The sequence below is a fragment of the Squalius cephalus genome, assembly GCF_949319135.1.
Source record: "Squalius cephalus genome assembly, chromosome: 9".
NCBI classification, from domain to species: Eukaryota; Metazoa; Chordata; class Actinopteri; order Cypriniformes; family Leuciscidae; genus Squalius; species Squalius cephalus.
Genome location: NC_137130.1, coordinates 19,541,477 through 19,565,197, shown reverse-complemented (window position 1 = coordinate 19,565,197; position 23,721 = coordinate 19,541,477). Strand labels below are relative to the sequence as shown.

General features: G+C 36.1%; 1 protein-coding gene across 1 annotated transcript; it reads right to left on the bottom strand.

Annotated features, from left to right (window-relative positions):
• Positions 1-24: 24 nt before the first annotated feature.
• Positions 25-14,668, bottom strand: LOC307165073 (collagen alpha-3(VI) chain-like; the record flags this gene model as incomplete). Its single annotated transcript, XM_079882367.1, has 9 exons — positions 14,419-14,668; positions 10,468-10,576; positions 7,996-8,592; positions 6,795-7,388; positions 5,951-6,565; positions 5,051-5,656; positions 1,539-2,138; positions 847-1,440; positions 25-632 (listed from the first exon to the last, which is right to left on the bottom strand). The coding sequence occupies exons 2-9, from the start codon at positions 10,562-10,564 to the stop codon at positions 25-27; spliced, it is 4,311 nt and encodes a 1,436-aa protein (XP_079738493.1). The 5' UTR covers positions 10,565-10,576; positions 14,419-14,668.
• Positions 14,669-23,721: the final 9,053 nt, after the last annotated feature.

Below are 23,721 nucleotides of genomic sequence, written 5' to 3'. Positions count from 1 at the left end.
TAACAGCATGTTCAAGAAAAGATATCAGTTATTAGAATTCTTACCCTCAGGAGTTGGAAATTGCTCAGGAATTTCATCACCACTTGTCAAAACAGAGGCAACTCTTTGGACAATGTTGTTGATGGAGGTGAAGTCAGGAACAGAAAAAGCATAGGCTGGAGTTGAAGACATTGTCTGTAACTCAAGTGTATCAGCATTTCTTGTGCCAATTGTAAGTACTTTTATGTTGTTTTCTCTTAAATTCTGTGAAATGATTCTGACATCATCACCAGATCTACCACCGCTAAATAAGTACAGAATCTGAGGTACACCCTCATGACGTCTGCTTCCAGAGGATTGTGTAAATATATTTTCTTTAATAAACAGTAGAGCAGCTCCAGTGTTCAGTGGCCTTCCACTTTTGTGCCTCATAGAACGTATGGAATTTAGTACCTCTTTTTTGGTTGAGTATGAGCTGAGATAAAAATTAGCTGTGGGATCCCGACTGTACTGAACAACCGCCACCCTATCGAGATCTTCCTCCACATTTAGACTCTCAACTACCCTCTGGATAAAATTGCGAATTGCCTCAAAACCAATTTTAGAATCATCAGAGCCATCAATAAGAAATGCAACATCCCTTTTAGCAGATTCTGTAATAAAGAAATGAGACAAAAATATTTACTATCATAGAGGACTTTAATAGCACACTCTACAACACTAGATCATGTGTTTACTGATCTAAAGATTATGTAAGAATGTGTGATGGGATTCTTTATGCTATCATGTGCTATAATACATAAAACACTGCTGGCTGGTGTACACACATATACACACATACATTAAGAAATTAAATTAATCTCTTACCAGAAACCTGAGAAGTCATTTTTGGTAACCGTTGGTAAGATACCTCTTTTATTAATGCAAAGATATTATCTTGAACATCAAGAATGTTCTCAAATTCAGAAATGAAAAAGTAGTTTGGTTGATGGGATATTGTTTGTAACTCAAGTGTATCAGCATTTGTGGTGCCAATACTTAATGAAATGACACCGATATCTTTCAGAGCTTTGACTGGACCACGTATGTCATCATTAGACCTTCCAGAACTCAGCAGAATTAGAAACTGTGTCACACCCTCCAAATATCTACTTCCTGCAGCAGCAGTAAACATGTTGTCCTTTACATACTGTAAGGCTGCCCCAGTGAGACGCAGCCTTCCTCCTTTATGAATTAGACGTTTCACATGATTTATAACATCGTCTGATGATGAATGTGTATTCAAAAGAAAATCAAAAGCTGCATCATCACTGTACTGGACCACTGCAACACGATCTTTATTTGGTTCCACATTCAGTTTCTGAACCAGGGTCTGAACAAAGTTTTGCATTTGCAAGAAACTTTCCTTTGTGCCATCAGAGGCATCGATTAAAAAAACAACATCTCTTTTTCCAGCATCTGCTGCAATGGAGCATATATATATATATACATATAGTTATGTAACTAGTCCATAACACCTTTAAATCAACCACATAAAAAAACAGTCATTTTATCCTTACCTGTTGCAGTTGATGGAATCCTCCTGGGCTGACGAGGAACTAATTTTACATATGATAAAAGTTTCTGCTCAATGGTTTGAAGGTCATCAAACTGAGGAACAGTAAGGGTATGACCAGGAGTATACGAGATTGCCTGGAGTTGAATAACATCTGCATTTTGATTGCCAATACTAAATGGTACAATTTGGTCCTGTTTCAGAGCAGCAGCTGGAGCTCTAACATCATCCTGAGACCTTCCTCCAGTCACAAGCACAAGAATCTGAGGAACCCCATCCAGGAGTCTGCTCCCAGAAGAGGCAATGAACATGTTCTTTTTTGTATAATCAAGGGCTCTTCCTGTGTTGAGGGGATTTCCTCCCTGGTGTTGCAGTGTCTCAATTGAATTGAGAACTTCTTGCTTTGTGGCATGTGTGTTCAGGTAAAAATGGACACGTGGCTCTCTGCTGTATTGGACTAAAGACACTCTGTCTCCACTGAGCCCGATATTGAGTTTGTCCACGACTCTTTGAACGAACTGACACATCTGTTTAAACGCATCCCTGGTGTCATCAGACCCATCCAGGACAAAGACAATGTCTCTTTGAGCTACATCCAATTCAACTGGGATGAAAATTAAATGGCTTTAGTAAAATGGCCTTAACTCTTATAAAAAGTGTAAGACAAAAATCATCACACAGTAATATGTGACCCTGGATCACAAAACCAGTCACAAAAGTAGCACGGGTATATTTGTGGCAATAGCCAACAATACATTGTATGGGTCAAAATTATCGCTTTTTCTTTTATGCCAAAAATCATGAGGATATTAAGTAAAGATCATGCTCCATGAAGATATTTTGTAAATGTCCTACTGTAAATATATAAAACAATTATTTTTGTGAGTGAATGCAGCACAATCTCGAACATAAATTGACAACTTTAAAGGCGATTTTCTCAATGTTTAGATTTTTTTGCACCCTCAGATTCCAGATTTTCAAATAGTTGTATCTCGGCCAAATATTGTCCTATCCTAACAAACCATACATCAATGGAAAGCTTAATAAAGCTTAATCATAATAATAATAATAATAAAAGACCCATGTGACTGGTTTTGTGGTCCAGGGTCACATATTTGCCATGGTATTATCAATAAAATTCAAACGTGAACAATGATTTGAATCAAATTTACATTCCAAATACACTTTATTATACACTATATTTATGTTCTGTCTTTAAGAATATGCTGACAATATCTGAAACAAAAAAATCCATTATGAGAGAATATTACTAGTGTATTTTCAAACTCGCATGAATAAGATCAATCAAGCAACTAGAACAGAAAAAGGGAAGAACAAGGAGTTGCTATTGATCAAGCACCAACAATGATTAAGAAATCATTGGCTCAAACAAGAGCTTAAACTGAAGAGGAATCTCCGCAAGAAATAAGACTCTTCCATGGTTGAGAGAACCAGTGGAAAATCATGAAAGTTCTCTGATGGACAAAGCAAAAGATGAACAGAACAGGAAAATAGTAAATATTTAGTGGCAAAGGCCATTAATTGCCAGTCTTTAACATATGTTAAGCTGAATCAATCAATAAATGGCCTCAATATTTAAAGGGAGTAGTTTAGTGAAGAAAGTAGATTTTCATGTCCAAACTATCAAATGTCTAAAGTCATAAGAAAAAGCTTGAATTTTAAGAAAATGACAAGTGTAGTTATTCTTACCAATGATAGTAGGGGGTTCTATTTCCATTTTGGATTTGATAAAGGAGAGGATATCAGGCTGTATATGTAAAAGTTCACCAAAAACTGGAAGTTTAAAAAGAAATCTAGGCGAAAATGCTATGCTTTGAAGCTCTGCCTCTACAAAATTCTTTATTCCAATGGCAATGGACAGAACTCCAAAAATTTTGAGATCTTCAGCGGGACCTGCCACATCATCACTGGACCCTCCACCAGTCATAAAAATCAACAGCTGAGGGACTCCTAGCTGATGTCTACTTCCAGAAGCAGTAATGAAAACATGGTCCCTGACATACTGTAACGCTGCCCCAGTATTTAGGTTCCTTCCACCTTTTGCTGTGAGACCATTAATAGCGTAAATTACAGCTTTCTTACTATTGTATGTATTAAGTAGAAAATGAGTCGAAGTATCTTCACTGTATTGTATTACAGCAACTCGAACAATGTCCTGGTCAATGGCAAGATCCTCTGCCATTCTCCTAATAAACTCACGGATGGCAAGAAATCCATTTCTGGAGTCATCTGAGCCATCAAGGAGAAAAACTATATCCCGTTTGTAAATTCCTGTATCAGGTAAGTTACCAAGAAAAGAAAAAGAAAAGGATATTGGAATACATCTCAATCATTCAATGTTTAAATTGAATAGCAAAAGCTTTAAAAGTGTACAAGAGCAAAAAATAAGCAAGTAAATCAAAGATTTACTTGACATCGACATCTTGACATCGACCCCTCAAAAAATATTTTGTGGGTCAGGATGTGAACAGCGTTGAATAAGAAAAAGCTCTTGCAAGTACAGTTCAAAAATACTTCCATGGAATGAACATCTTTATGTGCAAAAGATGTCAACAGGACATGGAAGACATGAGAACATACTTAAGAAGAAAGATTTAAGTAAGAAAGAATTTTTAGTTCCACGCATTCTAAAACATCATATATATATAGCAATTTATATGATATTTACATTTAAGGTTTGTAGCAGACTCAGTGCCTAACTTAAACACAACTAATTGTTTATGGATTGCTTATAGTGAAAGCTCTTGCCAGCTGAGTCTATAAAACTTCTGTTTTAGGAATTTGTCCAGATTCTTTTGGGATATTCTTAAGAGTTGAAACAATGTGTGGCTCTACTAAAGGAAGATCATCAAATCGATCAATATAATGTGTGAATTTAGACTGGATTGATACAGTTTTCAGCTCATTTAGATCTGCGTTTTTCACACCAATGCTTACTATCCCTATTTTAAGTTTTTTCATGGCATGGCCATGGCAGGTCCTATTATTTCATCACTAGATTGTCTGCTACTCAGCAATATTAGTATTTGAGGAATTCCATGAAGTTGTCTACTCCCTGATGAAGAAGTGAAAACCTGTTGCCTCACAAATTGGAGGGCTGCACCAGTGTTAGCTATTTGTCCACCTTTGTGTTTCAGGACCTTAATGGCATTTAGAACCTCCGTCTTTGTTGAGTAGGTTTTGAGAAAGAAGTCAACCACTGGACTGTCACTGTCCTGTACCACAGATACTCTGTATTTTATCTTCTCCACATTAAGTTTCTCAACAACTCTTTGAACAAAATCACACACTGCACCAAATCCACTTTTAGTACCATCAGAACCATCCAAAAGGAACAGAATATTTTTTTGCAATATCTTTGGCATACATGAAGATACAGTAAACCAATGAGAAATATTTAGAAACAAAGAATAGCACAGCACCAAAAAAAACAAAAAAACAAAAAAAAAAACATATAGAAGCCCACAGCAAAATGAAAAGCTAAAATGTTCTTACCTTTCTCTAGAAAGTCCTTCAGTTCTTGATCTGGAAGGTTCACATAGTTCTTGAGCCTTTCCTGAACTGTGTTGAGCTGACTGAATTCCTTCACATTGAAAGCAAATGATGGATTGTGAGAGATGGCCTCAATCTGTTTAGGATCTGCATTTTTCACTCCAACACCAAAAGGTACAACTCCATCAGTCTTTAGGGCTACCGCAGGTTCTCTGACACTATCTCTTGATCTTCCCCCCGTCAAAACGATCAAAAATTGGGGAACATTTTCGCCAGATCGACTACCATATGCTGGTGACAAGATGGTGTTTTTCATGTAAGTCAAGGCAGCACCAGTATTCAAACTTCTGCCACCTGTCAGAGTGAGTCCACTTACAGCTCTCAGCACCTCATCTTTGGTTTGGTAAGTGTTCAGGTAGAAGCTAGGACTTGGCCTCTCGCTATGCTGGACCACAGAAACTCGCACTTTATTAAAGCTTATATCCAAAGGCTCAATTACTTTGGAAATGAAGTCACGGATATAGGGAAAGTCACCTCGGACATCATCAGAGCCATCGATCAAGAATGCAACATCCCTTTCTCCACCTGAAGGACCTGGTGTTGCAATCTCTGTGAAAGATTAAAAAAATAAATATCAATGAAATACAATAAAGTGCTTAAATATCTACAAGAAGTTACATTGTACATTTCTGAATACAAAAGTGAAACACTGTGAGTGTTAAAAAATAGAGAGGAGCAAAAAGTAATTTGTATATTTTGACCAGAGGTGTTCTTTATATTATATTATAATAAAGTAATTGTTTTGTATTATTCATTATATAAGTCTTAATGTATTAACTAAAACATTATTCAACAAAACTGAAATATTTTTTTATGAAGTTATGTCAGCATGATTCAGCTTACCTGTTATTGTTGTATCGGTCTCCCCAACAACAGTGATCAGTGGTGTCATGATACTGTCAACAATATTTGGCAAATCAGCAAAATTTCTTCTGTAGTATGCCAAATCTTCAACAAAAGCAACAGTTTTAAGGAAACTCTCTTCCACTTGGCCAGCTCCAACAGTAAAAGTCAAAACACCCTCTATAGCTACACGGTCAGCAATCCTCTTGACTTCATCTTGAGATGGTCCTCCTGTTATTAGCACAAGTACCTGCTGGATCCTCTCTCTCCTACGAGACCCAACTGACTGCTGGAAGTGGGTGCCTAGGGCATACTGTAGGGCTGCGCCAGTGTTCAATGCACGTCCTCCCATCAAACTCAGCTGAGCAATGGCAGAGAGAACATCCTGTTTGGTGTTGTGAGTGTTCAGATAAAATTCAGTTTTCTGCCCCTCAGCAAACTGCATTAGTCCAATGCGCACTCGCTCAGGTCGAACGTCTAGTCTATTTACCACGCCAGTGATGAAGTCCAGCACATATTGAAAGTTATTTCCAACGTAGGAAGATCCATCCACCAAGAAGACAATGTCTCGAACAACTTTTTGGGTGCGGACTGTAGTAACATCCACATCTTCGCCTAGAAGATTTTATATGATCACAATTTTAGATGTCTAAGTACCTTTAAAATGAAGTTCAATAATCTCAATTTGTATAAGACAGTATCAATGGGCAAAAGTGCATAAAAATATATATATATATAGTTTTGTACAGTATTTTGTTTATCTATATTTATCTTATTAATTTAAATTAATAACACAATTTGCACTTTTTATTTAAACAAAAAAAGTATGTTTGTAGAATATTACCCGTTTCAGTTGGGCCTTCTGTCACAACAACACCAGTCAATGTAGAGAGTTGGGATATAATTTCTCTGGGGTTGCGCAGCAACATCCTGAAGTCCTTCAGCATGAAAACCACAGTTTCACCAAAAGCTATTTGCTTGAGCTCAGCCTCATCAGCAGCTCTGGAGCCTGCAGCCAAAGTTAGAACACCCATTTGACGAAGAGCTTCAGCTGGCTGTTGAACACTGTCTTTAGATTTTTTACTGGTCAGGAGAAACACAAGCTGTGTCACTTGATCTTGAATGCGGCTCCCACTCTCAGGTCTGAGCATGTTGGTTCTCACAAAATCCAGGGCAGCCCCGATGTTGACTTCAGCCGAAGGTTTGGGTTTTATTCTTGCGAGAGCAGAGCTTAGGGATTCTTTTGAACTAAATGAGTTGAGGTTGATCTCCGACTTTGGGGTGGTGGAAAACATGGCCACTCCGACCTGCACCTGATCAGGTCCAATTGGCATGGTGTCAATAAACTTTTTGATGAATTCTCGCATTGCATTGATTAAGGTGGCACCCATGCTACTGTCAATGAGGAAAATTATATCTCTTTTCCCAACAGCCAAAGCTAAAAGAAAAAGAAAAAAAAATCTACTTAGTCCTTCTGCAAATTCAAACCAAAAGCAGGTAACCTATGAAGAAGTTAGCAATCAATTATTTAAATGTATGGTGTTTTACAGAAACAATGTATTAACTATCCCCATTTTTTTACTTGCCATAAAGCTAACATATATTACAAGTAGTAAAAATAATGGAAATCAATTAGCATAAAGTGATCATTTATTTCAAATAGAAATAGATACAAATGCTATGACCTAAATGTATCAATATCCTGAATATAAACATACAAGGTTAATGATGTTAATGGGTTGCATGATGTGCTACTCTTGGTTTAGTCTAAATATTGTATCTTATAGAAAACACAAACTCTGAAAAGAACAGTGAACTAAAAAAAATGGTTTGTATGGCTCATTTGTAAACACAGCATGTGTATGTTGTTTAAAAAAAAAAGAAAGAAAGATATTTTGGGACACTAAAACCTTTCACCTAAAAATATTACGTTTTTTTTTTTTATTATTATTTGTTTAGATGTCCACGCCCGTGACAATGTACTGTTATTATTTCCTTTTTCTTCAGTTTCTCTATGGAATCCCTCTCATACGGTAATTACATACCTTCTGTGAAATCTGTTTGAATCACAATGGTGCGCTCGGCGACCCCATTAATGTATGGCAGTATCTGGTCACCCATGCTTGCCACTGTTCTGACATCAGGAGCGGACAGAACAAAGCTTTTGTCTGTAGCAATAGCTTCCAGTTGGGCAGTAGCAGAATCACCCGCAGCAATACCAAAGGTGTACACACTGGCCTGCTTTAGGGCCCTCTCGCCCTGACTGACATCATCAGTGGACTTCCCAGCACTGATTACCACCAGTGCCTGGGGCACCCCTTCCGCTGCCCTGCCTCCTGCATCTTGGCCCAACAGACTGTCTACCACCTCCTCCAAGGCGGCCCCCAGATTTGACTCAATCCCGCCAGGGTACTCAACCCCCCGGATAGCACCGAGGACACTCTCTTTGTTGTCATAGTTACTGAGATAGAATTGAATTTCGGGATCTGCACCATAAAGCACGAGGGCTACACGGATTGTGTCCCTGCCCACGGCAAGCCCCTCAATCACTTGGACAGCCAAATCAATGACGAGGGGGAAGTTGGCAGCTCCAACGCTCTCTGATCCGTCAATTAAGAGTATAAGGTCGGCTGACCCGGGGGCTTTGAAGGAGAAGTGGAGAGAGGACAGAGAAACAAACAAAATATAATGCAAAATGTGTGGGTTAAAAAAAAAAAAAAAAACGGAAAGAGGGAGACAGGGGAAGGGTGCAAGCATAAAACATAATCATGGATAATTACAATCCATCATAAAAACACAACACAAACACATTATACTGCATGTCTGCTGAACCAAGGAAGATGCTCTGCAACTTTCTAATTTTCATACTCTGAAATTGTGTAGAATTATGTTGTGGGGATTTAATTTACAGTGTATTTAGAATAATTGTGTGTACATTACGAACTTTCTGTATATGTATTCGGGCACCTCTAAAGGCTGCCTGAGCAATTGAATCTTTCCATCTTCTTGTGTTCAGTCAGACCATGCAGACTCATGTTACAGTATTCAGTGATAACAGCACCAGTCATGACCCTTCTGTCTCATCTTTGGACTTCTTTAAAATCACTTTTACTGTTACTTGTTTCAACTGTACTGGCTTTTTTCACACATTTGATTAAAGACTCAATGAAATCACTCAATGAGCACAGTTTTATTTCTTGTGATAACATAATTCCTGTTGAAACAAAAGGTTTTCCAGGATTTTTAAATAGCCAATAATCTTTAGTTATGTCACAGACATGAGCCATAATTTAGACTACTGCTTGATGATCGGTTGCAGCAGATATTAATTTGAGGGACATCAGTAAGACAAGTCATCAATACATTAGGGCTGATTTTCAAGAAAAATATTGATGGCTAAAAGGAAAGTGCATATTGAGTAAAAGGGACAAAACTTAATTCTACTTCTAAAACTAAATTTTGATTTACGGGGTCTTTAATGTTTGAATTTAGTGAAAAATGCATAGCAATCATTTCAAAGATGAAAACATATGGGTTCATCACTGTATCAATTGTGGAGAAACATTTGTTCTTGTTTTATATGCACAGTGAAGACAGTCAGCACACACACATAACGTATCAGACATTAAGCTCTCAAGACATAAGCTGTGCTGGGTGGTTAGCCATCATCAGCTGCTGATGATCTCTAAAGTCTCAAAGACATAAATCAGTGACACCTTGCCATATTTTAAAGAATTTAGGCATCCGATTTGAAGTGAATCTACTTTTTTTTTTTTTTTTTCAAGAATTTAGTACAGAAATGATGGATAAATTAGTGAACGGATGATGAGAGACAGAAAGACAGTTGGATGGATGTTGGTGGTTTTGAAAATCTGTTACACCTAAAATCCATTATCTCACACCTCTTTGTGCGAAGGCACTACAAACAGAGGAGTCACAGCATGCAGAAAATGTGAATGTGACCAAACTAGTCATGTTATAAGTGTGGGAGAATGGTAATTGGGTTATTTCTGGGAACGTTTTGCATGAATTACCCGTTGTCAATATTAACTGGCTGTGGCCAATCCCAATGCTGACAGTAGCTCTTGAGACCCTTCAGGATTAGTGTAAACTTGAAATTCAGTGTTCTGTTGAATTCTTCTTGATCATTGGGAGCTCTAAACAAACTACAGCACACCACACTGAATATCTTTACAGTATTTAAATCAGTTATTTAAATAGGTGCTCAACTCCCTTTACTGAAACTGTCGATGTTTCTCTTCACTGTCTTTAGATTTCAAATTTTTAACTCAAGTGACCAGCATTAATGGGGGGTCTAATAAAAACTGAATATTTAACAAAAGCTTTGCAAAGAAAAACACCTAATTTTAAGCTCTCTTTGCAATCAAAGGAAACATTTATGATGTTTACTTGTGTATTGTCTGCAGCACAGTAAAATTAACATGTCTTCACTCATAACTGGAAGTTTACATCTCAAAGAAAAAAAAAAGAAAAAAAAAATGCTGAACTTAACTTACCATCCTGAGCTTCAAGTTTTGGGAATAGACCAAAAGCCATTATACCCAAAAGGGCATACAGTAACAACCGGTTCTTCCCCATTGTCCACAAAAGCATCGGAATAGACAGCTGAAAAAAACAAAACAAAACTGCTTTTAAGTTTTTGGGAAGAATTTACACCATACTATATACATTATACACCTCTGAAGCTTTGTTACTCTCACACATCATCACTTTATGCCAGAACTTGTACTCACTTGCAATGGCACAAACACATATGACTGTTGTTCATCCACTTTGGACAGTTTGATAATGTTTTGCTATCAAATTATAGGTCTCAAAAGATCAATATTCTAAAAATAGTCACTTATTGGGTTGTTTGTGTTCTCATCTTTACTCATAAAATATGACATAAACATTCTCTGAAATACCTCAGGACTGTTTACGCTTATTTTTAGGAGGAGAGGACAAGTTTTGGCAGCACAGTGAGATTTATGTGACCTGTTTCCACCCCATGAGCCAAATCCACACAGCTGTCAGATTTCAGGATTTCAGGAGGAAAAGGATTTCTTCCCACATCAACTGTCCTCACTTGCCAGTAAATACCACAAAGCAATAAGAGGTCCACACATTAAGAAAAAAAAGCATCAGAGTACTGGACACAAACAAAAATGCAATAGCATGTGGATAGACAGATGCCAGGACACAGAATGTCCCCTCCTTGTTGAGCTCAGAATCACACTGAAAAGTACTCAGGTACAAGACACTAGATATTCACGATGGAAAAACAAACATGGTGATCGAGTAGACTCGAGTCGAGGCGAGCTGAGCGTGTAACGTAACGTTAATGGAAAACCATCACAATGACGATCGCTCAAATAACGTTAGCCCAGACTGTAAAAATAAGCATTAACGTTAGCCCGGTAAGCTTCCTTAGCTCAGGTTATTATTGCATTGATTACACGTGCTACCGGACAGGCTGTTGTAGCTAACGTCTCCGGTTACTTTCGTAACCTCGGTTCCCTGAGAGGCGGGATTGAGATCAAACTTGATGTTGCAATCCACTGCCATTATAAAGCTCGGAATAAGCATCAGGGTGTTTATTAATATAACTCCGATTGTAAATATACTGTGAATTTTATCCGTTTCAGGTCAGGCTTTCTTTTTCAAAATGGTTAAATGTGCATTAAAAAGTTGGATGGAGACCCAGCTGAGCTATTACTGTTAAGTGTCTGTTCTACCTAGAGTTGGTATTCCCATGCAGGACATTGATGTGTAAATAGAAGAGTCTGACGGACAGCAGTTTAACAATACGACTTTCATTAATTAATTAAATAAAACATTTTGAAGTGTGGTTAAGGTATTTAGCAGATGCTTTTGTCCAAAGCGTCATTCGATATACAGTTCATACTTGCATATAATGACATTATATATTTACAAAAAAACAATGTAAAAGCCAATGCAATTCTAAATGTTAAGTTAAGTTGTTAATATTAAATAAATACATCAAAATCATTTTCATTTATGAGAAAGTAGGAATAGGTTTCTTTTGGGTTTTTTTTACACAGTATTTCTCATTATTTAACAGATATGAAAACTTAAAACTTTTTTCCCTCTCTCTGTTTTCAGAACTTTTTGTGGAATAAACTCCCAGACGGGCTGCAAAACAGAGAAGAGATACGGGCTCAACGCACCTGTTTACACCCTCCTAAGAAAACAGTTTTTAATAAAAGATTAAAAAGATATCATTGTTGTGTTTTTAATTGCCTAATACGGATAATTACAGCATTGTATTGTAATATTTACAAATAACAGGATATATACAGTACATTGAATTACAATATAAAATTTTAATTCTGTCCTGTGAAAATACAGGAAATTCCTGGCAACTGAGTTGCAGTAAATATACAGTAAATTGAAATAAATTACAGCATTTTACTGTAATAATGCTACTATAATCACAGTAGCACTGCTGTATAAATACATTACTTTATTGTAATCGTAAACAGTAATAATCCTGTATATTACTTGCTGTAAATTTACTGCAATTAGTTGCCAGGAATTTCCTGTAAAATTACAATAGATTTTTAACAGTGTAGCACATTTTATTATTGTACACCCACAGCATTTTACAATCAGGGTCTCTCCTTACCCATATATATAGTTTAAATTAATTACGTGCATTGTGCACAAAAGACCAGGAACATAAATAAATAGCATAAACTGCAACATAAATTTTTATGCTAACAGAACAAAACTTATTGATCACATGTATCACAGCTAAAACCTAAAATAAGAGGTCCATAAACAAGATTACTTTGTGAGTTCTTTCGGTTGGCATTTAGTTCATTTGGATGCAGAATAATTAAAAATATTTTCAGACTTCAGCACACAATGGTCTTACATGGAAACGTACACTAACATTATGTGAACTGCATGTGCTAAATAGCAGTGTGTCAGAGAAGCAATAACTACAAGTACAGCCATATGAAAAACTTGGCATTTCCATGTAAATTGTTGTCACTGTACAAAGAAAGAAATAACAAATAAATTTAATTAAGCACAAATTCTATGAATCAGAGGCAAAAACAACAATAAAAGCAACTGCACACTGCAAAAATATTACACTTTCAAATCATGGAAATCTCTCACAGGATTTTCCAGCATGATTTTGCTGCCTAATTCATTAAAGGTTATTAAAGCTTTCAATGCCCAAGGAACAGTAATGAGATCAAAAACATGCGTTTGAACCAAATTCAATCCCTGCCCCCTTAAACTCAGTCTGAAAACCAAAGCACCAAATGAGTATTACAAGGTGTCTCAACATTGGCCTCTAGTGGTTTAAGTGGGGATAACAACCTCTCCATGTCAATCTTTCTTAAAGCTGGCCCAACATTGGAGAGGCAACACTTCGGGGTTTTTTTTCTTTACCTTTAGCTTGTCACTGGGACAGTACTATAAGAAGTAAACCTTTATACCTCATCTACCCCTAAACGGTGATTATTAGTACCATACGGTGTTGCATGTGTGACAATTATGTCTGTATTCCTGCATGTATGTATGTATGTCAATGGGAAAGAACTGTAATGAATCTAATTTTTCTGGTGTTTTCAAGGGTCCACATCTGGTTCTGCTTCACTTAAGTTTAATGTCTGAGCTCTAACTCTCCCAGCATTCTTTGTCAATCTGGCAGGGACAGTGGAAAAAGTGTTTCACATCACCCTGTCTTTACAGTGCTGGGCAGAAGCTGCAATAAAACAAATTTAAAAAATCTGAATAGTGTCTGCAGTGGTAGAAAAGTGCAACAAAGCTTCCTGACTTGTTCTGCTTCTTGCTTCTGTTTAAACAAGTATTATCCTCATCCGGGTGTGTTAGATATCATCTTTATAAACAGAACAAAAGCAGCATAACAACTCAACCAAACAGTTATGGTGATAATTCTACAAAACATCCTTCTAGTAAAATGTGGATTTTACACACCAGAATCAATTAGGTTATGTGCAACCATATCACAAACACTTGATTACATACTGTAACAGTTGTCTCAAAAACTTTCCTGCTGAAGTTCTCACTCTGAACACACCCTTAGCACAGAACCCCTCCTCATGTATTATCTGAGCACTTTGCTCTGCCTCTTCTGCAATGCCTTTTCCTGTGGTGCAAGAAAAATTCCCTGTTTCTCCCAATGCTTTGGAATTTACTGTACCCAGTAAATTCTTAACATTAAAACTATAATTAAGAAGTAAAACTGCCTACACAATGTGTTCATTGGAACAGTCATACAAACAAACCAAGCTTTATAGTGTAAAAAAGGCATATGCAACGGCAGATTTGAGCAAAAATGGATTTTAGCACTTTTTTTAGAATGCATGCCTCAAAACACACTAAAACCCACATCATCTTGCACAGTCTCACTCATGCACTTAAACGCTCCTTTTACAAAGATGTATTTGCACAATTAAGCCACTTACCCCTGGAATACAGAATTCAGAGCGCTGTATTCCACAGTCTTTCTATGGAATTTCAAATATCTGCAAAAAGACAACTCTTAGGTCATTATCTTCTATCTGGTATCTTCCTTCTGTGAACTGTTCTGGATGGGTCAGACACAGATGATGCTGATCAGCTTGTGGGCTTGAGCTTTGCTGTGAGACTCTCGTCCGTTGAGCTGACTGTGTGCTCTCCAGAGGAGCAGTGCCAATCACTCCAGCCTGGGACAGAACACACAACTCAGAGAATCCTGGAGAAAAGCCACGCAATGTTTCCACGCCTCCTACTTTCCTCTGCAGAGAGAAGAAGGAAAAAGCACAAAGAGGAGAAAAAAGAGAGTGAGAGAGTCATAAATGAAAAACAGATCCAGGCCATATTTGGTATGGCTGTTCCTTATTGGGAAGGTGATGTAACAAACCAAAGCAAGTTTTTCTTTCTCCTTACATTGCTCCATCTCAACTTGTATCCATGGCTTATCACAAACACAATATATGAACTTTCTAGCAAGTCTCTAAATAAAAAAGGTGTGGAGCATAGACGTAGAAGAAGAAGAAAAAATCCCTTTCTGTATTGGACTTGTTTGGGTAACTGTGACAAACAGAGCTCTGGGTGGGAGCATTTGTTTCTGATTCTGAAGAAATTAACCCAGCATAAAAAGATAATATTTTTGCACTTATTATATGGACAAATAACACACAAAGACATGTAAATCAGTTACAGTCACATCAGCTTCAATAGTAACATGACCAAAAAAACACATCCAGATAATGAATAACATCTTTACATGTTATGTGATATATGGGATGTGTCAAAACGATGTAACAAAAGTTCAATAACAATAGCGTATTCCACACAATGAAGTTATTTTCTAGTTGATGTCAGTACGAGCTGACCTAAGATGGGTGGATCAAAGTCCTGAGAGATCAGACACTTACTGCTGTGTTTAATCTAAAAAGTAATATTAGAATACACATCTAATTGAGCCCAGATAACATCTGTTTCTGTTGCTGGTAATCCAACTATATCTCAGTGTTGTAACTAGCCTAACTGTAACTCTGAATTAAGTCAGAATCATGAAAGAGGCGTGCACAACTGATGCCTGTGATTAAATACAGCGATTACAATAAGAGATGTGTTGACAAATGCAGCTCCACTGTGTGCAATTATAACAGATCAATGTCAAAATCAAGAAATTAAAAGGCAAGTTATGGAGAAATGAGACCTAACAATTTTGACAAGAGTTCCCATTTGTATCAACATGTTGTTACAGCCAAAACCTCTTCACAGGATCATGTGTTCCCATTGTATTTAAAAGAGCAGTCTATTTATAAAAATAAAATAAAAATACAGCCTAGTTCTGTTGTCATGTGGGGCCTTTTACTGCTTTCACCTTACTTCTGTACACCTGTAACCAGAGGTGGACAAAGTACACAACTTCCGTACTTGAGTAAAAGTAAAGATACTGGTCAAATATTACTCCGTTACAAGTAAAAGTTGTGAAGACCGATTTTTACTTGAGTAAAAGTACAGATGCACTTGGTTTTTAAAAGTATATTTATATATCAAATATATCAAAAGTATCAAAAGTATCAAAAGTAAATGTCAATGCATTGTTTTATTATTGTTGCATTGTTGTATGTAATACTTACAGTACCTTATGCCTCTGAATCTATGCCTGGCATGCCTACCTACCCTCATATCAATATCAAATTTATTTCTAGTACACAGTTCCAGTAGGATTGAATGTGAGATTGAATAAGTGCACTCAATAACATCCACAATGGCTGTTCCCTCAAATAGTGCCCTATTAAAAAACTGTGAAAAGTTTTTTGGCTATGAATATGTTAGCCTTACTGTTATCTATAAGCTAGTGTACTCCAAAACAATGACAAAATTCGCATTGCAACCAAAATCATCCTCTGACTGACGTTACTACTTTCTACTCAAGTACCTTGACAGAAATGTAGTGGAGTAAAAAGTATGATATTTGTCTTTCAAATGTAGTGAAGTTACAGTAAAAAGTTTCCAGAAAACATAATACTCAAGTAAAGTACTCAAAAAGTGTACTTAAGTACAGTACTCAAGTAAATGTACTTTGTTACTGTCCACCTCTGCCTGTCACCTAATGTCCAACTAAATGTCAGAGTCAACTGTATACTGAAAAAATAACGCTGGAAGAAACAGTTGAAAAACAAACAAAAATCCCTACACACACACACACACACACACACACACACACACACACACACACACACACACACACACACACACACACACAAACACGTATATATATATATATATATATATATATATATATATATATATATATATATATATATATATATATATATATATATATATATATATATATATATATATATATATATATATATATATATATATATATATATATATATATAGTATATCAAATAAACAAATCAGACAATTAGGTTCTAACTGCAATGAAAAAAATAAACAATTAAAATATACTGTACACTCTTCCTATGAAACAGTTGAGAGTAAGGCAATCAATTTAAAGGCACTGTACTTCAGGACCTGTATTGTAAATATACTGTATGTCACAGAGGCTTCATTCTTTGTGCTGGTACAGCTCAGTTTAAATAGCAGATGTCAATTCAATAGGAATAGCAGATATCAGGGTTTGTTTCATATATTACTGAAAGCAGCATATGGAACTTAAAAGTAAACGCAAACAATGGTTTGGGTTTTATCACAGTTTTGACGCACTGGACTATCTGAATGTTGTAAGTATTGCTTGACTTAAATACTTGTATAGTTAAAACATTTTAATGGTGGTTTAAACCTCCATTTACCTTTTCATGGAAAAGTGATGTGCTGACCAAGACTTTCCATGGGTAACTGGATGGATATTGTGGAGTTCAGTGAAATTCACTGATCAGAGTTTCCTCTGCTTAGTCATGGACTATGCTGAATCACATGTCCGCAAACCAACCTCCATTGTCCTCCAAGAAGTAAAACTAGATAAAATTATGATTGATGTGTAGTTTATTTTTGGGGCCATTTCACGGTAATTAAAAGTACAAAAAAAAAAAAAAAAAATACAGCAGAGAGAAGACTGGAGAATGGGAAATTATGTCTTACGTGAACACATACAGCGACTCAATAGGTACATGTGCTCTAACTGCTAGGCCATGACATTCTTTTAGTCAGTATCAGCATGTTTGTGTGCACATACTTTTGGAAACGTTTTTGCCAATACCACATCAAATGGCAAGAGTCAAATGATTTCCCTTTACTTCCAAGTCTGTCAGTTACTCTCTGCTCCTTTATATCATAAAAATACATTCAAGCTAAACCTTTAATCAGCAATATGCTTGCTTTGATATGTGCATTCTGTTTTTGAGAAAGTAATAAAGATACATGCACGATTGCAATGACAAGGTTACATTTATTTGCAGTCTTCTGTCTGTTCTGCTGCTACACTGACATGGAACCAGGTGGAATTCAGTTTTCCGTTCTAAACTATTATAGCCTGCTAGATGTGGCGATAAAAAGTAAATAGGTACAATCATTGCCAATTTTGCAAATACTGTAGCTTGTTTACCAAGCAGTGTTGGCTTGCACTATAAAATTCACCAATGTTCATCCAGCTATAAGAACTACTTTAGCAAAGAATTTGAACAAAGGTGTCAGTGTACTCTGAAATCAACAAACTCTTTTGAATGCCAAATATTCTAATGTGAAAACAGCAAATCTGTTTCAAAGGAAAAATATCAAGCTACAAGTTCAGCAAGTTTCATTAACAAGACTTTGAGAGTCTAAATCCTTTTCTCTTCAACATGAGCTGCGGTTTTCTACAGTTTTACACAAGGCCAGGTGGGCACAGACCATCAATAAAGATGATTCACAGATTGCAGATTAGTTCCAGCTGGACACAGGCTGCACTGAGCAACACAAACTAAACTGAGTAAGGAAGTTTGGTCTAAAAGGAACTGCAAGACTCTGATGCACCTAAAATGAAAACAGAATCATCATAAAGGACATAGACTTTCAGATATGATATATCCATCCATTCCTTTATATTTAGCAGCACTTTTGCTGAACCAAGACATCTAAATGAATTTGTAACTGAGACTGAGGTTCAAAAAGGCACCAGCTTTCCTCATGAGGAGACTCTATAGGATTCTAAGCAAAGGGTCAAGACAGAATGTTCTGATTGTGCTGGTTACCAAACTCTCTCTCTCTCTCTCTCTCTTTTCTCTCTATTTCTGTGAGAAGACTAAATCAGATGAAATGGATTTTCAGAGATGGCTGGCAGCTGTCCACACCATGTGCAAAACACATTTCTAAAATCCTCCTTTCACCATAATCTTTTCCTTTTGTCTCACTCTGGACAGTTCGAGGGGTAAATCTGTTTTGAATTTGACTTCAGTATTTTAAGATTCTTCCTGTGGTCTTGCAGCCTAAAGACAAAAATGCTGGCAACTAAACAAATCGGCACATCCAAAGCTTTAGGGGAAAAAATATGCATATACTGAGTCAGGATTACTCGCTTTGATGAGAGAAAAAGCTGTGGTCACACACTGTGTCCAGATTTGCTCTGGCTATAGCTAAAGTTGTGACCATTTCAGCAAATCTGTTATAAATACAGTAAATCAATAACAGCACTTATGCTCAATAAATAAAAACTGGTGTTATGATTATTTTTTTCACCATCAAAGATAACATACAACCACGCCTTCGTTTACCTGTTTGCTGTTTACAGCTTAGAATAGGTTTTTGCTACATGAACAAGAATCACTTTTATGCCCACTATTTAACAGACTACAAATCAGGAATAAAAACCCCTGTGTTTAAGTCCTTGGCCCTCAGAATGGTCTAAGTGCTTACTATGTATCAAATCCCCCGTTCCAGCTGCCAGCAGCAGCCACAGTTTAACCCTCCCTTGTTGCTTCATTGACTCACCAATCTATCTGAACAATAAACTCGATTGAAATCTCACTGGGTGTCCTGTACAGACAGCTGCTGTTTTAAAATTCTGAACTTAGTAACCACGACTACGATGCCGCAATGACTAATGCCTCATAATGCATACAGTATTCAGGGCTGGAAATGTAGTGAAACTGGGTGTGATGGAACTTTTAGAATATACTGCAGAACATAAGTCCTGAAAATGTGCCTTTGAAAAAGACAGTGTGCTTGAAAATCGTGCTCATTTTTTCCATGAAGTATATGTACTGAGACTGGAAATTAGAATTTCCATGATTAAAATGAATCATGCCTAATGTTTGTTTGGGAAGGATCACAATCGTTAGGCATAACATTTCCCTCAACTCATGTCCAGCTCAAACGGAAAGGTTTTTTTGTAAACTGAGAGAGTAATGAGGAAAGAGTGTAGTACAGGAAAGAAACTACATTGGAGTAGTGTACTCTTAATACACATACATTGCAGGCAGAGTCCTACACTGAGGCAGGTTAGAAAATGGAGAGCAATAGAGATCCATTCTCTATTGAGAATCTGATCATGATTCTGTTCTACTCTATGCTCTTGAACCAGATGAGCAAGCTAAGATTTATCAATTAAGACTGTTTGTCTTGATGTAGGCCTAATGAAGGTTCAAAAACATGGGGGGGGGGGGGGGGGGGGGGAGTTCTACAGCCTAAGGGCCATCATGATAGAACTCCATTCATATAACTTTTTTTAATGCTACATGCTACACAGTATTATTTTTTGTGTTCATTATAATGAGAACAAGATGCATGTTTGTAAGTTAAATGTTAATCTATGTTTATCTTGCATTTCATAACCTAATCCGCAAAACTCCATCAGCACCCTTACAAAAAAAAGGATACTTCAAGTTCATTTTATGAAGTATACTTGAGTAATGTTCAAGTATATTTTTAAGTATATTTTATGTAGTAAGTATACTAATGTCAATATGTACTAGTAGTAAACTTGTAAGTGTACTATTTTAATACCGCTTGGGACTAAATTGGCCCACTTGAAGTATATAAAAGTATATGTTTAAGTGTACTATAAAGTGTAACAGTAGTAAACTTTAAGTGCACAACTAGTTCATAATTACGTTTCTCATTTGTTCTGCAAGTGAACTTATGGGTATACTAGTAGTTCACTATTGTAATACTTGTAGCAACTTTGAAGTATACTCTCAGTAAACTACTAGTTTAGTAGTTTTACTACAAGTTTACTGAGAGTACACTAAAAGAAAACGTTCTAGTATACTTGCGGTATAAAACTACTAAACTACTGAGAGTACACTAAAAGAGCAAAAATAATATAAATGGTAAACTATAAGTATGATGTTAAGTTCACTTAAAGAAAACTTGTATAAAACTACTAAACTAGTAGTTTTCTTTTAATGTACTCTCAGTAAACTACTAGTTTAGATAGTTTTATACTACAAGTATACTACTTGAATGTCGGTAAGTTTCATTAAGAAAGGCAACATTTTAAACAAAATAGTTAAGAAAATCACATTTTTGTCAAAGACACCCCCACAGCTTCAGTCGTTTTTCCTTCATGGGTTAGGCCTACGCTTCATTTCATTTGGAAACATTAAGCAGTTTTGATTTACAAGCTGTTTAATGTTTGATGATCACATTATTTTACATTTGAGTGAGCAATCTTCTATCACTTGTTTCAGCTTCTTCTTCTCCTGTATTTTGATCCAGAGATTCTGTACTAGAAGATGTGTCATAGCGCCCCCTAACGTATACTAGTGAAAACATGGGTAGCTGGAAAATTCAGTCAATGGTGGGGAAAAGTAAATTCCTACACCAGTGGACTAGCCTACACAAAAATTCAGATACGCAGAATTAGAAACATATCTGTTTTATATCAATATTTTCAAACAATGTTTCATAAGACTGTATATGAAAAACGATGTAAAAAAAGTATATTTAATAGGCTACTCGATCAAAAGAGTTAACACAACTACAAGCCAAGTATACTTTGAATAATTAAACTTTTAAGTATATATCGATCAAAAGATTGATTACAAGTATAGGCCAAATATACTTGGACTTTTCTCTCAGTAAGTCGAGTAGGCTACACTTAAAGTAAGTGTAATCAAGTATATTTTTGAGAAGTATATAAAATGTAGACTGAAAGTATGCTTTCTTCTTTTTATTTGAAAAGTATACTAATAGAACACTTGAATAAACTTATTTTCCATGCTTATTTTATTTGCTCTATAAGCTCTTCCACCCGAAAGTTTGTTACTATAAAGCTGAACATGTTAGGCTAGTTTATACGACGGTGTGTAATATTATGTTTTTAAAAAAGTATTTAATAAGCTACTCAATCAAAATAGTAAACACAAGTACAAGCCAAGAATACTTAGAATACTTAATTATACTTTTAAGTATATCTCGATCAACAAGTATAGGCCAAATAGCCTATACTTACACTTTTCTGTCAGTATAAGTCAAGTATACTTAAGTGCAATTTGAAGTATATTTCTGAGAAGTATATAAAAAGTAGACTGAAAGTATACTTTCTTATTTTTTAGTTTAAAATAAGTATACTAATAGCACACTTGAATAAACTTCTTTTTCGTAAGGGCAAACATGCTCTCAAATAAAGTTACATGAGCTCATTTGGTTCAGTAAGGAATTTTGCTACTTCCCCATGTTTTGTCTAAAACTGATAGGCGTCCCTTTCTTGTCTGTGCCAAGTCTGTGTCAAGTAAACAAAAAACATTTCCTAAAGCAGAATTCATTTCATGTGAGGCAAGATTGTGTCTTAAAGACAGTACGGGAAGTATGGATGTGATGTAATGTATAATTAAATACAAAAAATGAAGGTAGAGGCTTTGTAACTTAGCCAGAGTCTACAAGCAATATTCAATGTCATAGTTTATTAAAATATTACCAAAAATGTGATTGATAGACATACAGTCATTTTAATGGGTTACACAACTTTTCAACAAAAAAATTTGTTGAACTTTCCAGAGGAAATTATGGGTTGTGAAAATCGGATGGAACCTTAAAACAATAAAACCCATTGAATAGACTATATGTCTATGCCACAAAGCTTCACTGTCATTCATGTATGAAAAATGCCATCTACCACTGCAACACGTTTCAGAAGCCGTTAGAGATGTTATTTCTTTTCTTTACGGCAGAGGGGGCTGTTCTTGCTAACAACAACCTCTTCCAGAGCCACGTTCTGCTGACATGCAGTTAATTATATACTTTATTTAAATTCTTAGGCTCAGCACAACATGCACCTTGGTTTTTCTATATCTACGTGTTTATATGCATTTATCTGATACATAGAATTAACACTTCTGCCTTTTACCATGTCAGTCTACATTTTGCATAAATCTTATAGATCATCAATTCAACTCAGTCTTGGAAATATAAAAGTCTCCACTTTTATATCGCTCACTAAATTCAAGATTTATTCTCAACACAAGGAACAAACCAAGCTTCAGGATGTGTAGTATTTTAGAAACCCGCAGGTAGATCTTTCTGAACGTAGTTGTGGCTTGGGATTTGTCATTTTCCCAGTCATGAATAGAAGCCCCTGTATAAAGAAAATGCAAATGGTTGAACCATTTTACATGCATTGCAAAAGAATCTAACTTGGGCAAACTTAATCAGAGTCACCAGTCTAGAATGAATATTTTTTTCCGGTTGAAATAACGTCATGCGATAGGCACTTTTCCTTCCATGGTCAGGCAAAGGCAATAACTTTTCAAACTTGCTTTGAATGGAAACAGTGTAAACACTTATTTGGTAGAAAATCAATTAAAAATGGATGAATCATAGAATTGTAACCACTACTGAGGGGTCTATAAGATGAATAATTATATGGAATTTTACAAATCTTCTCTGTTCACATGCTGTCACATCTTAAATATGGATCTGCTACCATAATTTTAATAAATACAAAATAATTGATAAATAATTTCAATAACAAATGTATCAGACTCAAATAGCAATAACAACATGTTATCCTATACAGTTAAAACAAACAAATAAACACACACACACACACACACACAGAGAGAGAGAGAGAGACACACAGACACACACACACACAAACCAACTGTACCTGGCCTACCTGGGGGGTGGGGGGTGGGGGGTGGGGGGGGGGTTGTGATGCAAACATGGATACTTGTATGAAAAGTATACTTCTAAAACAAACTTGGAATACAAGTTTGAAACTTGTGACCATTATGCTGATTTAAGCTTTAACAATGTTAAAAGATTATGTTGTTTCAAAGAGAACTCTGAGGTGGGGTTGAAATATTTCACTGGCCCTTCCCAACCCC